Below are 18945 nucleotides of genomic sequence, written 5' to 3'. Positions count from 1 at the left end.
TCATACAATAGAAGATTCTAATCCTTTCATGAGTACTCAGCAGATAAACGATTAGAAGGGAAAAACCAATACATTAATGCCTACAATCTTAGCCGTCAGATCCCCACATTCATCTGAGACCAATTTGATCAATGGCTCGGATGGCCGCAAATGGGCCCCAAATGCATGGAAACAACATTATCTAATCAAAGAAAGAATAAAACATCAAAGAAAGAATAAAACATATTGAAAATAAAAATAAAACTAGATGGGAAAAGATGAAACCTAGTATTTTCTCTATTCTTTCCCTTCTCCTTCTGGATTCGTCAGCCGTACGTTACAAAGACGAGGAGAATGCAGACCGACCTTCTATCTCTTCTCTTTCTTCTTCTTCTCGAATCTTCCTCCTCCAGAACGAAAATGGAGCCTAGGTTTTCCTTTTCTTTTCTTTTTCCTTTTTCTCTAAATGAAATTGCAGAGGTTTTTCTTTCTTGCATGGAGCTCTGGTTTTTGGATTTTGACATTGTTTTGTGTTTGTCGCGTCTAAAAGCGTGCGTCTGTGGCGCAGCCAAATTGGCCCACATGATCGATCGGAACAGTTCACATGTGGATCTTATGCACTAAGATAAGGATGCGGATTTTCTGCTAAAGCATTTCTTAGGGCTTGTTTGATTTCCAGAACATTGGTAAATACCCTACAAAAGGGGGTAATAATAATTTCACGGTGCATTTACAACATTTCTCTCATACTTGATTTGACTACCTACTTTTTGAACACAGAAATCGAGAATATGCAAAATATTTGTGGGTCCCACTGTGATGCAATTCGCTTATCCACACCGTTCATCCATTATGCCAGCTGAATTTATGGCATGAGCCAAAAAATGAGGCATATCCAAAGCTCTAAAGGACCATGCCACAGAAAAAAGTAAATCATACACTTACCCTTAAAAACTTCTAAGGCTTACTATTTCTTTTGGTGTGGGCCACTTGAGTATTGGATTTACATGATTTTTTTATTCATATCTCAAAATGTTGTGGTAAAACAGATGGACGGAACATATATGTCATACACATCACCGTGAGGTTTAAAAATTTTAACTAACACTTTTGAACCGATTTCCAAGGTAAGAATTTCCAAAAATTTTAAAACAGGTGAAAGTGTCATAATTAGCCATTTACCAGGTATTTGCACTTGCACTGAAAAATCAAACAAGCCCAAAAACCCTTCCCATAAAATTCTCACTCTATTGAAGAAGGTTATGAAAACTAGAATACGCAGTATCTGCTTGAGGTTCTGATGATGGCATCTCGTCGTCAATCATGTTAGAAACTTAGTTTTGATATCCAAATGATATTCTTAATTGTGGCTGATCCAGTACGCAAGCTCTTCATTCTACTTCATTGAATAGGATCATTCAAAGAGCTCACAAATCCCAAAAACATTCTCATCGAAGGCCACATATGAAGTGAAGGGACATGCTCCCAATGAGAGATGCAAGCAATCGGTGCTCAGAACTGATGTGGGAAGTTGATCATGATCATGGCCAACCCCACTAGATAAGGATTTTGTTGCTTCAGAGGATTTTCATCAATTTCCTCAATTAAATCTGTAGATTCTGTAGGTTCCATGTCAAATATTGGGGTTATTTCTAGAGGAGGCACCCATTCACTATCATCCATATTACCCTCACCCTCACCCTCATCCTCGTCTTCCACATCATCATCATCATCATCCAAAGGATTGGGATCTCCCACATCATCATCCAATGGATCAGGATCTCCCACATCATCATCATCATCCAAGTTCCTGGTGTAGGGGTCACCAAAATGATGGTGTAGTACGCCTCCCACATCATCATCATCATCCATAATTGTACAAAGGAAGGTAACATGATTAGCACAATAGTCATCCATAACTGTATATATAAGGTAACATGATTAGCATAAATATTGCGAGGCCCATGCGCGGATAATCCAAACCATCAATCTGATGGGCACAACTTTGTACAGATAACGGCTACATAAATAGCCATACAATAGAAGATTTTAATCCTTTCATGAGTACCCAGCAGATAAACGATTGGAAGGGAAAAACCAATAGATTAATGCCTCCAATCTTAGCCGTCGGATTCCCACATCCATCTGGGACCGATTTGATCAATGGCTAGGATGGCCGTAAATGGGCCCCAAATGTATGGAAACAATATTATCTAATCAAAGAAAGAATAAAACATGATGAGATTGAAAATAAAAATAGAAAGAAAAAGATGAAACCTAGTATTTTCTCCGTTCTTTTCCTTCTCCTTCTGGATTCATCACCCGTATATTGCAAAGACGGGGAGAATGCAGACCGACCTTTTGTCTATCTCTTCTCTTTCTTCTTCTTCTCGAATCTTCCTCCTCCAGAATGAAAATGGAGCCTAGGCTTTCCTTTTCTTTTTCTTTTTTCTCTAAATGAAATTGCATAGGTTTTTCTTTCTTGCATGGAGCTCTGATTTTTGGATTTTGACATTTTTTTTTGTGTCCGTCGCGTCTAAGAAGCTTGCGTCTATGGCGCAGCCAACTTGGCTCACATGATCGATCGGAACCGTTCACATGTGGATCCTACGCACTAAGATAAGGACGCAGATTTCCTACTAAAGCATTTCCTAGGGCTTGTTTGATTTCTAGGACATTGGTAAATACCCTGCAAAAGGGGGTAATAATTATTTCCCTGTGCATTTACAACATTTCACCCATACTTGATTTGACTACCTACTTTTTTAACACGAAAATCGAGAATATTGCAAAATATCTATGGGTCCCACTGTGATGCATATCGCTTATCCACACCGTTCGTCCATTATGCCAGCTAAATTTATGGCATGAGCCAAAAAATGAGGCATATCCAAAGCTCTAGTGGACCACGCCATAGAAAAAAGTAAATCATACACTTACCGTTAAAAACTTCGAAGGGTTACAGTTTCTTTTGGTGTGAGCCACTTAAGTATTGGATTTACATGATTTTTTTACTCATATTTTAAAATGTTGTGGTAAAACGGATGGATGGAACAGATATGTCATATACATCACCGTGAGGTTTAAAAATTTTAACTAACACTTTTGAACGGGTTTCCAAGGCAAGAATTCTCAAAAATTTCCAAACGGGTGAAAGTCTCATAATTAGCCAATTACTAGGTATTTGCACTTGCATTGAAAATTCAAATAGGCCCAAAACCCTTCCCATAAGATTCTCGATATGTTGAAAAAGGTTATGAAAACTAGAATACGCAGTATCTACTTGAGGTTCTGATGATGACATCTCGTCGTCAATCATACTAGAAACTTGGTTTAAAATACCAAATGATATACGTAATTGTGGTTGATCCGGTGCGCAGGCTCTTCATTCTACTTCCTTGAATAGAATCATTCAAAGAACTCACAAATCCCAAAAACATTCTCATCGAAGGCCAATTATAAAGTGAAGGGACATGCTCCCAACGAGAGATGCAAGCAACCGGTGCTAGGAACTGATGTGGGAAGTTGATCATGATCATGGCCAACCCCACTGGATTAAGATTTTGTCGCTCCGGAGGATTCTCATCAATTTCGTCATCTGAATCTGTAGATTCTGTAGGTTCCGTGTCAAATATTGGGGTTTTTCTAGAGGAGGCACCCCTTCACTATCATCCACATTACCCTCACCCTCACCCTCGTCCTTGTCTTCCACATCATCATCATCATCATCATCATCCAATGGATCGGGATCTCCCACATCATCATCATCATCATCATCCAATGGATCAGGATCTCCCACATCATCATCATCATCCATAACTGTATACGGGAAGGTAACATGATTAGCACAATAGTCATCCACAACTATGTATATAAGGTAACATGATTAGCACAAATATTGCGGGGCCCATGTGTGGATAATCCAAGCCATCAATCTGATGGGCATAACTTTGTACAAATAATAGCTACATAAATAGCCATATAATAGAAGATTCTTATCCTTTCATGAGTATCCAGCGGATAAATAGGAAAAACCAATACATTAATGCCTCCAATCTTAACCGCCGGATTCCCTCATCCATCTGGGATTGATTTGATCAATGGCTAGGATGGCCGCAAATGGGCCCCAAATGCATGGAAACAATATTATTTAATCAAAGAAAGAAGAAAACATGATGAAAATAAAAATAAAAATAGAAAGAAAAAGATGAAACCTAGTATTTTCTCTATTCTTTTCATTCTCTTTCTGAATTCATCAACCGTACGTTGCAAAGATGGGGAGAATGCAGACCAACCTTCTTTCTATCTCTTCTCTTTCTTCGTCTTCTCGAATCTTCCTCCTCCAGAACGAAAATGGAGCCTAGGTTTTTCTTTTCTTTTCTTTTTCCTCGCAGAGGTTTTTCTTTCTTGCATGGAGCTCTGGTTTTTGGATTTTGACATTGTTTTGTGTTCGTCACATCTAAGAAGCGTGCGTCTGTGGCGCAGCCAACTTGGCCCACATGATCGATCAGAACCGTTCACATGTGGATCCTATGCACTAAGATAAGGATGAGGAGTCAGAGATGGGCATAGAGGGGACCGTTGCCTTTACCCTTAAACCATGATTGAAGTTTCTCACCAGCAATTTAATTGAAAGGAGAACGGTATCAAGTTGCAGAAGCTAAAGTAGAAAACGGGTCTGTCAATGGATCGGATCTTGATCCAGATAAGATTTGAATTAGGTCCAGTTAAATCAGATTCGGATCGATAACTGGATCTATCGGGTAGAATACGGGTCATGCAAACAGGATCCTTTATAATCAGATTGGATTTGGCTCTACCCTGGTTTGATTCGATAAAGATCTGATCCAACATATCTCTAATATACATAATGTCAGGATGATTTTACCCTTGCAAATTGCAAAGGGATTTGAAAAAGGGGGAATATTTTTATGTGAAAAAGGAAACAAATGCATTAACAATGTCTTCAAATAGAATTCAGATCGGATTTGAATTTTTTTGAATCTTTAATGAATTCAAATTTGGGTAGGGTTTCTTATGACCCGACAAATGTCGGATCATATTCGGATCTTGGTTATTCTTAATCTAATCGGATTTGGATATACATAGATCCACTCTGTATATCCGAATCCGATCCGTTTACAACCCTAGCCAGAACTTATCTGGGACCACTTCTATACCAGGTCCTGTATCAATGTGTCCTCCACAATGTCAGTTTTTTCCCACATAACATTTATCTCATGAATTTAAAGGAGTACATGTGAATATTATGGTGAAGAGGAAGAAATAACAAAAAGTCCTCTTCATCTATATAAAAGTGAATTTGCAACTAGGAATAACAACAGGAAAATGTCCTTTCCATATATTAGGCAATCTATACAGTGTTTGACTGGGCCCCTGACAGGATAGGTGAGGAATCACTAGCATCCCTTTTCACAGTGCATTTATCGAACAAAGAAGAGGACTACATATGAGCTGGCGTCTCTATAAGTGATTAACAGGGAAATTCCATATTGTGCATGAAGTTCATATGTGTGGGACACATGGTTGGGTTATCCAAGTTATTGAGTTGATGGCTTCCATTAGAGATGGACCAAGCCCAAAATATCTCCTCCATTGGACGACCCTGAACTTTTGATTGTTGGCATGCAAATACATGATTAAGATTTAATACACAATCCACATTCAATGAGAAAGAAAGAACCAAGGATTGAATGATTAGGATCTTTCGACCTGGGAATTTTGAGGGTCATGGTCTATATATGCGGAGGTCGTCAAATCAATGGCTTGGATGATCCATCCCTGAGCCCCACAAATACGAACTTCGTGCCCAACACGAAGTTCCTTATTAGCATCTACGAAAGAACCCAACACACGCACATGCGCGCACCTGAAATAGTCAACCATATGGTAAATAGTTGACCATTTACCACATGGTCGAGCTACATAGTGCTTACTATAATGACCCTTGCCCTTCGAGTAAACCATTTTGTAACATAGACCAGCGGCTTCTCTTTTCTCTTTCATAGTTAAAACCTCACCCTTCACACCCACAAATCTTTATAAAGGCAAATTCAATACATGTCTGACGTTTCTGAATTCCATAACTCCACCCGTGCATCATCAAATATCACCTCCATTCAGAAATTCATCACAATGTTTACATCACTTTTTTTTTATAGACAACTTTCATTAGTCCCTACTATAACTGAAATTTCCTAATAATCTCAACCGCCGAATCATTTTAGATCATCATTTCAGGCTCTTTCTTCACCTGCGGGTTTTACTTGCCTTTCGTTCCTTGATCATAGAATCTACAGCTGATTATATTACCACAGTCAAAACACTAGTTTAACATCTCTTTTCTTTTTTCAAAGGCTTACTCAAGCTACCTACAAAATAGTTACTAATAGGCAATAGTGTAAAATATTTATAAATATTTAAATAACGGATATGGAATTGATTCTCCAGAATACATCTACAATCTTCATAGACAACAACATCGTCAGCCTCTCTTGAAAGATGTGACAGTCAAACATTTTGACTGGTCTTCTTTTTGAGAAAATTCTAAAAGAAACTCTGAATATCCATTATTGGCTTTAGAACTATTTGTAAAATAATAATAATGATAATAATAAAATAAATAAATCTTTACAATAATTCTTACTCTTACATGTGTTCATTATTGTGAAATTAAATGATAGAAAGACTACATTAGGCTTTGCTACAATGGCATTACTAAATTGGAAAAACATTAGGCACATATATAATGTTTATCCCAGCATTGTGAGGCCCACATGACATGTTGTAAAAATAAGGCAAGCTACAAACTTTGCATGACCCTCTTATCTTTTAAAATTCATGAAATGTTTATCAAGGTGTCATATCTTAAACCAGTGTTAATAGCACCACGTGTTGTGGATCATTTAAGTTTTTTATATAGCATAACACTTCCCTTCTCGCCATCTTTATCAGTTTTAGATAGGGCTATCAATGGGCCGGGTTGGCCAGTAAGACTGGATTTGGGAAGAGTATCAAGCCTGAGGGTCATGGTCAGGGTTGGGCTTAAAATTCAAGCCCCCTTTCCAATTGGGTTGGGTTTACACTATGTGCAACGACTTGTCAGCCCGGCCCAGTCCATTAGTGTTTGGAAGGCATTTTTGTAATATACAAAACCCATTTGTCTCCATAACAACTAGGGTTGTACACGAACCGAGTTAGCTCGGTTAGCTCGCTCGACTTAGTTCGAAACTGAGTTTGAACCGAGTCGAGTTGATTTTTTGAGTTTGAAAAAATTTCGAACTAAGTTCAAGCTTACCTGAGGTCAACTCAACTCGGATCGAACCCCAACTCGAATCGAACTCGAAACGAACCAGTTTGGTGACTCGGTTACTTTGATATTGATGTTGTTCACCAAGTGTTTGAGGAATTGACTCAACGAAGTGTCAGCTAGTGGCAAGGAAGATATGTATATGAAACAGATACCCTTTTTTCTTTATTTTGATGTTGCCTACAAGGTGTTTGATGAAATACCTATAAATGGTTGCTGTTGTTTACATACAGTAAGAAATTGAAAGTGCACTCTATATGTTTGTGAAAATGCCACACAGGCTCGATCTTGGCTCGAACTCGGCTCGAGCTGCTGACCGAACCGAGCCGAGCTAGCCAGTCAGGCTCGAGGACCGAGCCGAGCCGAGTTCGAGCTGGGGTCAGCTAGTGGCCAAGCCGAGTCGAGCCGTGCCAAGCTCGACTTGGTTCGACTCATGTACACCTCTAATAGCAACCTCTCTCTCTCTCTCTCTCTCTCTCTCTCTCTCTCTCTCTCTCTCTCTCTTGAGACCTAAAGTTAAAAACTATTTTTACAAAAAAAAAAAAAAAAAAAAAAACCAGTCGCAGTGCGGCCGTATTTAATCTTTATTGGTCACTCTTATTATGCAATATAAATCAATCCTTTAACAAAAAAGGGCCATATTGGCCTGTATGGACTGGTACATGTCAATAAATGTTGTATTGACAATTATATGACCGCTACATGCTGTACAGCCAATAAGACCCGTGTTGAATGTTTTCCAAAATCTCTCTCTCTCTCTCTCTCTCTCTCTCTCTCTCTCTCTCTCTCTCTCTCTCTCTCTGTTTTCTTTAATAATAATTTTAAAAAAAAAAAACTTGTTTCTTCACCACCATGGATGGAACTTAAAAACTCATTTTGTACTATATATATAGGCCTATTTTGGGATCAAAACACAAGATATAAGTGAGATCCGATGAATGAAAGCACATATTACAATCATTGGAAATCTACTTATTTGCAATGCATGATACCACAGGAAACTATTGAGGGGTATAGAACAAAATGTGAGCATTGGCATAGAAAACTAGTGAGACACATTACACACAAAATAGAGAATTGAATATTTGCAGCAAAATAGAATTCATGCTGATTTTAATGAACATGTCAAAATGGTGTTTCAATTCATTGAGAAGGTGCAAGGAAATACTTGATAATATGCAACATGATATGGGCATAACAAAGTGACAGCATTCAAGATGAAAGTTATACATTAACAATTAGAAATTAAATCAAATTAATAATTACAACTAACCTTGCCACTCGATCAATGAACCAAAACGAAAATTCTTCAGAGCAGTAATTCCCTGAAACTGTTCTTGATATAATTCCAATAAAATTTGCTTCACAGAAGACCAGCTTTCCATGCGACTCATTGTTAAGTGGATTTCCAGTAATTCAAATTTCTCCCAAGAGGTCTTTTCCATAACCAATTGAAAAGATAAATACCTCTTGTGCCTACCCATCACTGCATCACGCGACCGAATAATTGCAGGTCCATTGGGATCTTCTCCTATTAGTTCTGATGAACCAAAGAGGTAGGGGAGGAATTCATCATGGATGGGTTTAAAAATTTCAATACTCACAGCTGGGAAGGGACGGAATATTGTCCTCAACTTTGCAATTGTCTCCCGATATCTAATGAATACTTTCGATACAATGAACTGGTAGTCTTGTTGGATGATAACACCAATTTTGGCAAGGCAATAAAGCCATGCCACAAAATTGGTCTCATGATATACCCCAAAAGCTCTACACCTTACACTTCCAAAACTCGACGCGAAATATGGAAATACCTCCACCAATGCGTCCTGTAGGTTACCTACCAAAACCCCTCCCATAAGATTCTCGCTCTGTTGAAGAAGGTTATGAAAACTAGAATACGCAGTATCTGCTTGAAGTTCTGATAAAGGCATCTCGTCGTCAATCATGTTAAAAACTTGGTTTAATATCCAAATGATATTCTTAATTGTGGCTGATCCGGTGCGCAGGCCCTTCATTCTACTTCCTCGAATAGAATCATTCAAAGAGCTCACAAATCTCAAAAAACATTCTCATCGAAGGCCACACATGAAGTGAAGGGACATGCTCCCAATGAGAGATGCAAGCAACCGGTGCTCGGAACTGATGTGGGAAGTTGATCATAATCATGGCCAACCCCACTAGATTAGGATTTTGTCGCTCCAGAGGATTCTCATCAATTTCGTCATCTGAATCTGTAGATTCTGTAGGTTCCTTGTCATATATTGGGGTTATTTCTAGAGGAGGCACCCCTTCAGTATCATCCACATTACCCTCACCCCCACCCTCGTCCTCGTCTTCCACATCATCATCATCATCGTCCAATGGATCGGGATCTCCCACATCATCATCATCATCATCCAAGTTCCCCGCGTCAGGGTCTCCCACATGATGGTGTGGTACACCTCCCACATCATCATCCATAACTGTATAAGGGAAGGTAACATGATTAGCACAATAGTCATCCATAACTGTATATAGTAAGGTAACATGGTTAGCACAAATATTGAGGGAACCATGCATGGATAGTCCAAACCATCAATCTGATGGGCACAACTTTGTACAGATAATGGCTACATAAATAGCCATACAATAAAAGATTCTAATCCTTTCATGAGTAGTCAGCCGATAAACGATTGGAAGGGAAAAACCAATAGATTAATGCCTCCAATCTTAGCCGTCGGATTCCCACATCCATCTGGGACCGATTTGATCAATGGCTAAGATGGTCGCAAATGGGCTTCAAATGCATGGAGACAATATTATTTAATCAAAGAAAGAATGAAACATGATAAAAATGAAAATAAAAATAGAAAGAAAAAGATGAAACCTAGTATTTCCTCTGTTCTCTTCCTTCTCCTTCTGGATTCGTCAGCTATACGTTGCAGAGATGGAGAGAATACAGACCGACCTTCTGTCTATCTCTTCTCTGTCTTCTTCTTCTCAAATCTTACTCCTCCAAAACGAAAGTGGAGCCTAGGTTTTTCTTTCCTTTTCATTTTTTTTTCTAAAATGAAATTGCAGAGGTTTTTTTTTCCTGCATGGAGCTCTAGTTTTTGGATTTAGACATTGTTTTGTGTCCATAAACTTGAGCAATAAGTAATTTATGTGATGTTTGAAACTAGGCCTAATGGGCCAAAAGAAACATGCACTAGACCAGTCAATGATAATTATGAATGGCCCACCCACCCTACATGCAAGATTTAGATTGTTAATTAGTTGTGCCCATATCATGCATGATATATACAAAACTTGCCCTTGATATATGAAATGGGCAACACAAAGACTTTGAAAAAATTTTATAGTCATTGATAAATAAACAAAATACAAGCATTGTCTTCGTGATGAGTGGATGTGGCTGAATTTTACAAAAATGATCCTCATGATGGGGCCATCATATTGGACGAGCAGGATGGCACATGTAATTAATAGGCTGGAAATTATAAGCTCATGGTCCAACAGGACTTGGGACCTTCTCATGTAATCCAATCTTTTGATTGTTGTCATCAACTTATGGCAGTTTTGGGTTGGGTCGGCAAATTGGCTATTAGAGCAAGCCCACCATAGTTGGGCTTGAGTTATTCATTAGGCCCAATGGGGTCTATGATTGATTTTCAGTTGAGTCCATTCCACAAGGATCAAAATGCAAGCCACCGAATCCATTGGCTCTCTCCCGAATGTATGGATGGAAAACCTACTCACCCAACCGGGTTTTAATAAAATATCAACTCCATCTCAAACTTTTGAAAGATGATGATGATGATATGGGAGATCCCGACCAATTGCTGATGATGATGTTGAAGAACAAAACGAGGGTGATATGTATGATGAGGATGATGTGGAAGACCAAAATGAGTGTGATATGTACGATGATGATGATGTGGAAGACCAAAACGAGTGTGATATGGACGATGATGATTTGAGAGACCCCGAGGGTAATGTAGATGATACTTAAGACCCCGAGGGTAATGTAGATGATACTTAAGGGGTGCTTCATGCTCTTGCAATGCAAAGCCCACTACTCCAACCAATATATAACACATAATCTACAGATCCAGATTCCGATAGTGACGGGCATCATCTAGATTGACAAAACCATAATCAAATTGTGTTGCCCATAATGATGATTAACTTTATACATTAGTTCCAAATATCGGTTGCTCGTATATGTTGTTAGAGCATATTCCTTCAGTTGATGTATGGAATTCGGTGAAAATGTTCTTTGGATTTGTGATCTCTTTGAATGATTTTGTTCGAGAAGGAAGACTAAACAAACTATATGCCGGATTAGCCACAATGCAGGATATCTTATGTATATTAAATCAAGTTTCTATTATGATTGACAACGAAATGCCGTTATTAGAAAGTGAAGTATATTTTGCACAATCTAGGTTTCATATCCTTCTTCAACAAAGTCATCAACAAAGTCAAGATCTAATGAAAAGGATTGTAGTATGTAATTTATAGTCTGCATTAGTGGAATTATTTCTGTATTTTGCACCGAGTTTTGTAAGTATATGGTTGAAAGCTTTTGTGGTATATCACAAGACCAATTTTGTGGCATGGCTTTATTGACTTACCAGGATTGGCTTGATTATCCAACAAGACTACTCGCTTATTGAATCAAAAGTATTCATTCGGTATCGAGATGTGCTCGCTAAGTTGAAGACAATATTATGTTCCTACCGAGCTGTGAGCATTTGTGTTCTTAAACCCAGTTATGAAGAGTTCCTTTAATACTTATTTGGTTCGTCAAAACTAATCAAAAAAGATCCTAATGGGCCTGCACTTATTCATTCTTTTGATGCAGTGATTGTTAAACAAGATTCGTATTTTTTTTCTTTAATTGGTCATGAAAATGATCGCTCAGGAGCCATTTGAATTATCGAAAACCCTCTTAAGAATGTGTGTATCTTTTAGGAAATTACTCAAGGTAGAGCACTCGTACTAATCTTTCGGAAGTGACCCCAGGCAGAGTACCCATGTGTGTATCTTTTAGGAAATTACCTAGGGCAAAGCACCCATGTCGATATTTCGAGAATAACCCCGAGCAGAGCACCTATGTCGATATTTCGAGAATAACCCCGAGCAAAGCACCTGTCTCACGATATTTTAGCCATACCTTATCTTATAACACAAAAGAATTCATGAGTTTAAAAAAACAATAATAATAACCATTTGATGGTAACTCAAAAAGGCATATACTAGGAGGGAAGAACAAACATAACATATTTAAGATTTTTATGCTTTAACTGCAAGTGATCATAAATCTCTCTCAGTATCTCCATTTCTGGTCATGAAACCTCTCTCATCGTCTCCCTCTCTGGTCATGAAACCCTCATGCATGCACTCCTCTACTCTCTAAAATATTTCCGTCTTTATGCTCTCTCTCTCTCTCTCTCTCTCTCTCTCTCATCGGCAACTGAAGAGATCCAACAACGGCAACAGCATTGGCAACCACTATGATAGCCACAATGACAATAAGAGCCACTCCACTGATGACACTAGCAACGGGAGCCACTCTAGCAGTGGTTTATGACACTTAAGAGTGTTGCATGCCACATGACATGGATGGGATCCACATTGGGCAGTCCAAAATAGCTTAAAAAGTGACTTGAGATGCCATGCAACACTATAAGTGCTGGACACCACATGGCTTTTCCAAAATGTCTATATATCATTCGATATAGTTTCGTTTTCGATGATTTGATGCTCGTTGAAAAAATAATTTGATAAGTTTTTCAATGTAACCGGAATCACTTCATTTAAAATTCATTTGAGCCATAAAAGAAGGGATAAAGTCACTTAATGGTGTAATCCTCAGTACTTAAAAATTTGGCTACATCTTTTTAATAAATTAGTCGCACTTTCTTAATATTCATCGGATTTGAATTATTTTGTGCTTGTTAGAAAAATAATTTAATAATTTTTTAAATGAATTATAAATCACCATAGTAAAAAATCATTTGACCTTTACCATACCACCTTTAAAAGACTAAGCAATAAGTAGAGTAAATTTTGAGCATGTTTGGATTCGGTCCAAGTTGACTCGATTTCCATGAGATTTTCCTAAGGCTTTTGGACCTGAATTTAAACTTGAAGGGATTAGTTTTAAACTTAATTTGAGGAAAAAAAAAATTACAAATTACATATAATTTGAATTTTCCAATAATTGACTATCCCACATAAAGTGGGTTGTTTGCACGACTTAAGACCTCTAATTAAATAAGACTAATCTTTCAATCATGGTTGACATCATTAGTAACAGTCTATACATCACTTAAGGCCCTTTGGATACCACTAAAAAAGTTACTTTTTCTACTATACTTATTTAAAATAAGTTTGGCTCATGATTAAGTAAAAAAAAAAATTTATTTAAAAGTTAATCAGTTATTTTAATTTAATAAGTAAAAATCGAAATAAGTAACTTAAAGGACCTAGATTAGATTCTGACAAGTTGAGTGGCAAGACTCGCTGCTCAAGTGACGACACCAAGTTCCGTGGACGTGTTGTATCCCTGATGTCCATCCATTTGGAGAAATCATTTAAGGCATGATCCAAAGAATGAGTCAGATTCAAAGTTTTAGTGGACTCAACACAGAAAACAGCAGAAGATTGATGCCCACCGTTGAAACCTTCTTAAGGTCTACCATGATGTTTTTTCGAAATCCAACCTGTTCAAAAGTTAACAAAGACATTAAAGAAGTGAAAACACAAATATCAGCTTGATCGAGAACTTTTGTGGCCTTTAGAAGTTTTTAACGGTGGCATCACTCTCCCCACTGTTTTCTGTGGTGGGGTCCATTGGAGCTTTGGATGTGACTCATTCTTTAGATATTACCCCAAAATGATCTCTACATATGGATGGACGGCATGGACGGCGTGGATACAAAACATACATCATGGCGGGGCCCACAGAACTTGGTGACGTCACTTCAGTAGCAGTCTCCCTACTCAACCTATCAGTAGCCAATCCACGTCGGTGACTTAAGGCATAAGTAGCCAATCTTAAATAACTCACGATCCAATCACCTCTTTAGTGGGACATGCTCAAGATATGATGAGATCATCCCAAGCTCGACCCATCAACATTCGGCTGTTGATTTCTTGATTTTAGTCAGTTGAATGTGGATCATTGCCTGAATTCCTTTCCGTTACTAGCCCACCTGATGAAGGACTATAATTTTCACGTATAAGGATATTTAAGTTATGAGACATCCAAAATAGGATCCACACCGTATCAATGGTTTGGATCATCGAATAGTAAGACAACTTGTTAGAAATTTGGCAAAGGGTCCATTAAAAGGTGGACCATTGTATCAATTGGCTCAACTGGACGCGAATTGGGCGTTCGGCCCGCCCATCTTGGTGATGATGAGGATGTTGTATTTGATGTTTTAAGTGTAATCAGATTCTGCGCAGATTTTTTTCGCAACAGCGAAAGTGCGGGATTTACTCCGGATCTATTGTGTTTGCTCGGTGCTCTTGAATTGCTATCCACGGAACAATCTCTAACAGAGGAAACATGGGCAGATGTGATTAGTGGGGCAGTATGCTGTCAGACATAAACCCCCCAGCCAAAAACTTAAAAATAGGCCAGGTCCATTTCTATGGCCCCACAAATATTTCAACAGTGGAAGTTCAATCCGCACTGTTTCCTGTTTTGTGGCTCATTCTGTTTTCGATCTGTCTCATCTTTGGGCCCATGTTGTAACATCATCTAACAAAATGGATGAACAGTGTAGATTTCTTAAAAACATCATGTGGCCCCCACCTAGCTTCCTAGAAGTTCCGCCGGAAAATAGAAAAACAGAAAACGTGGCGTTCGGCAGAAATTTTCATGAGGCACAGGTGTTTTCATAAATTTTTAATATTTAAATAGTTTTTACATGAAATCTATCTATTATTTATTATATAATTTAATAATAAATGTTTTATTTAGATTTTTTATTCTAATGGGCGACAATGAATGGAGACCGGAAGGGTGGAATTCATGTCTCATGTATGCATGCTTCATGCATGAAACATGCATGCCAGGTTGTCTACAAGATGGGGTTGTTCATGTGGTGGGCCCCACCGCGTGTTCACTGTCTGACCGAATATTAGGCCCGTATCTGGTAATTGGGTGGACCGCTCACCTTATGAAATTTAAAAAATTTGACCGATGCTTGGAAATCAATGTACACATCTGATCGACCCGATGAGGGAGCCGATTAGGTGAGACGGTGCGGCGCTTTACCATGGGGCCCACCTTGATGTATATATTCCGTATCCATGCCGACCATCCGTTTTTATAGATGATTTTATGGCATTGTTTAAAAAATGAAAAAGATCTAGATCTCATGTGGACCATACGCTAGGAAACAGTGGTGATTGAAAGCCCTACCATTAAGAACTTCTTAGGGAACATTTTAATGTTTCCATGGTTTTTATTTGCAATTCAATCCGTTGATAAGTTCACGTAAGCCTAGATGAAGGGAAAAATAAATAAATATAAGCTTGATCCAAAATTTCGTAGCCCATTAATGGTCAATCATCACTGTTTCCTATGATATGGTCCACCTGATAATTGGATCTGCTTCATTTTTTGGTACCATGCACTATAATGATCTGGGAAAACGGATGGACGGCATGGATAAAGAATATATAAATCAAGGTGGGACCCACGGTAAGGGTCGCACCGTATTGGGTGAGGCCGGGATCTCACCTAATCCGTTCCCACTTGATGAACGGATGAGGTTCCGCCGGCACCTGCCGAACAGACACGTGGGAGGAGAACTGCCGAGTTGGATTGGCATGAGCTGTCTATTTGCCACATGATGACTTAGACACGTGTCACGATGTGTACGGCCGCCACACGCGTATGGAATTAGCAGACCTCACCATATTCAATGGAAGAAAGTTCTTGGAAGGGATGATTTGGACTATTTATTGTCATTTTTGAGGTGGGGATCTGACATGTAGGCCCATGTAATCAACGGTTCAGTTCTGGTCCATTTTGCCACCTACAAATTTCAATAGTCTATTATTAAAGAGTGGATAAGTCATTTGGAATTTTGAAGTGGGGATCCAACATGTAGGCCCCTGTAATCAACGGTTCAGATCTGGTCTATTTTGCCACCTACAAATTTCAGTAGTTTATTATTGAAGAGTGGATCGGCGTATTTCCAGATGTTCACGTCACAAATGATTTTCTTTGTTCCCACGGTACTTTTAATAAACTAACCTGATCGTTCACCACCATTTTCCAATCTGTGCTGGCCGGACTGCCTGTGACCCCTTGGTCGGAAGCTAGGTGGGGCCCACCGTGATGTTTGTTAGAAATTCATCCGGTCCATCTGTTTTTCCAGCTCACGAGCCCAAAAATGAGTCAAAACTCGAGTGATCCATGCGATTGGAACTAGTAGGATAGGAAATGCCTACAGTTGAAACTTTTCCAAGGGGTAGATTTCTCACAAACATCATGATGCGGCAGCTGGGCCCATCTCCCGGCCTCCTCCCACAACTCCCCACGTTAGTGTTGGCCCATCCACCTTCCTTACATGTAGCCAAGCGGACGTGCGGCTATCTAGACTATCTATTTTTTAGGATCAGTTTTGGGCATGATACCCAATAAGGGGCAGGTTAGAGGCTCAAGTGGACCACATCACAAGAAGCAGTGGTAACTTGATATCTACAGTTGAATCCTTTCTAAGGTCACGTATACCACGATGAAGGGAAAACATAAATACCAAACTTTTGTATTCGTAGGAAGTTTTCAACGGTGAGCTTTCAATCCTCACTCCTCCACTGTGATCCACTTGAGCCTTCAATCTACCTCCTTATTAGGCTCATGCCCTAAAATGATATGTTAAAATGAAAGAACGAACGTGGATAAAACATATACATCAGGTTGGTCCACAGAGCGCTTGACAGGACCGCCCGTCTCTAGCTAGGTTGTGGGCAGTACCCAATCCGCATCCCTAACTCAGCGGGCAAAGATGGTTACTATCATATGCGCAGTGTGATTTAGGGTAACACTCCATCCACCGTTGATCAACAATTCGGACGATCTGGGAAGCCGTGTGATTACGCCACGTGGATGGTAGGTGAGTTACCACAACTTAAAAAGGCAGTGAATTACCATAGAGATGCCCTTTCTTTAAATAAAATTAATGGCACATTGGTAAGTAAAGATATTTGGTAGCTGATCATTATAAAATCAACGCTGCCTTGTTACATTAAAAAAAGACACCCGTGAAATGCAATCAAAGAATGTTTTTTCTCTCTCTGCGGTGGCATTTTCATATTTTAATTGCCAAGTAGGCAACTAGAGAAACAGATTCGACCTTATCGCGCATGATGCCGACATGCAGAGATGACGGGATGATCCGAACCGTCCACCCTCTTGGTCCCATTTTTAACGGCCTATGGTGCAACAGTCACAATTAAAGGATCATTTTGACCGCTGGTCTGGGATGAATGTAAGCCGTTGAAATTTCTTCGCCAAGAGACCCCATCCAGCAATACAAATCTATGGCCAGAAATATCCGTTTGGCATATGTTTCTTACTGTGGCCCAGAACATGGATGGTTCTGATCATTAGACCATCCTCTCCCTCACTGTTGAATGATCAGGACCAATCATTTAAGTCCCACTATAGATGGTTCATATGGATTAAAAACAAAAAAGAAAAAACTCCATCAGAGATCATATCATCCCTACAAACTAACTTAAAAACAACGGTCCAGAGAGTCAGTTTCTGGCTCACTTTTCCATGATCGCTGACAATCATCGATTGTCGGATTCTTTCCATGTCCCGCACGGAAACGGATTGGCTACTCCCCTGCCACTAGCACGGTGGTGGTGGTCGGTGCTCTGCGGGCCCCACTAAGAAGTATTTCTTTTATCCATGCCGTTCATCCATTTTTACAGATCATTTTAGGGCTTGATTCCAAAAATGAGAGGGATATAAATCTCAGGTGGACCACACCACAGGAAAACAATAGTGATTGGATATCCACCATTAAAATCCTCCTAAGGCCCACTGTACATTTGAAATCAAATCTGTTGATTAGGTCAGACAGACCTAGATGAAGGGATAAAAATAAATATCAGCTTGACCCAAAACTTTTATTGCTCCCAAAATTTATTTAATGGTCGACATTCAATCAACACTGTTTCCTGTAATGTGGTCCACTTGAGATTGGAATATACCTCATTTTTGTGATTATACCATAAAATGATATAGAAAAATAGATGGACAACATGGATGAAACACATACATCATGGTGGGCCACGCGGAGCACCGACCACTAGCCAATCCGTTTCCGTCGCGCACATGCTACCCGCAACACCGGATGAACGGCCAGGATCACCACGTAGGGTAGCAAAAGGATGGGCCACGCACCGTTTAAGCCCCACCTTGCTCTAAAAAGAGATCCTGTCTGATCAATAACATGCAAATGCGCCGTGTAAAAAGAAAAATAAAACAAAGGCAACAACCACGGCATGTAGTTGAAAATCCATCCATAGGACGGTCAAGATCATCCCATCAAATCAATTCTGAAACACGTGACAATTTAAAGACGTAAACAAAAGGCCCGCCAAGTCAACGG

At 39.2% G+C, this 18945-nt stretch overlaps 1 protein-coding gene across 1 annotated transcript; it reads right to left on the bottom strand.

The window, feature by feature from the left end:
* Window positions 1-3514: 3514 nt before the first annotated feature.
* LOC131250717 (uncharacterized) lies at window positions 3515-9243 on the bottom strand. The gene is made up of 2 exons (XM_058250995.1): window positions 8583-9243; window positions 3515-3798 (listed from the first exon to the last, which is right to left on the bottom strand). Exons 1-2 carry the CDS (start codon window positions 9241-9243, stop codon window positions 3515-3517), a joined length of 945 nt encoding a protein of 314 aa, XP_058106978.1.
* Window positions 9244-18945: the final 9702 nt, after the last annotated feature.

The sequence above is a fragment of the Magnolia sinica genome, chromosome 7 (assembly GCF_029962835.1).
Source record: "Magnolia sinica isolate HGM2019 chromosome 7, MsV1, whole genome shotgun sequence".
NCBI classification, from domain to species: domain Eukaryota; kingdom Viridiplantae; phylum Streptophyta; class Magnoliopsida; order Magnoliales; family Magnoliaceae; genus Magnolia; species Magnolia sinica.
The sequence above is the reverse complement of the archived record's forward strand: the minus strand, read 5'-3'. Positions and strand labels throughout refer to the sequence as shown.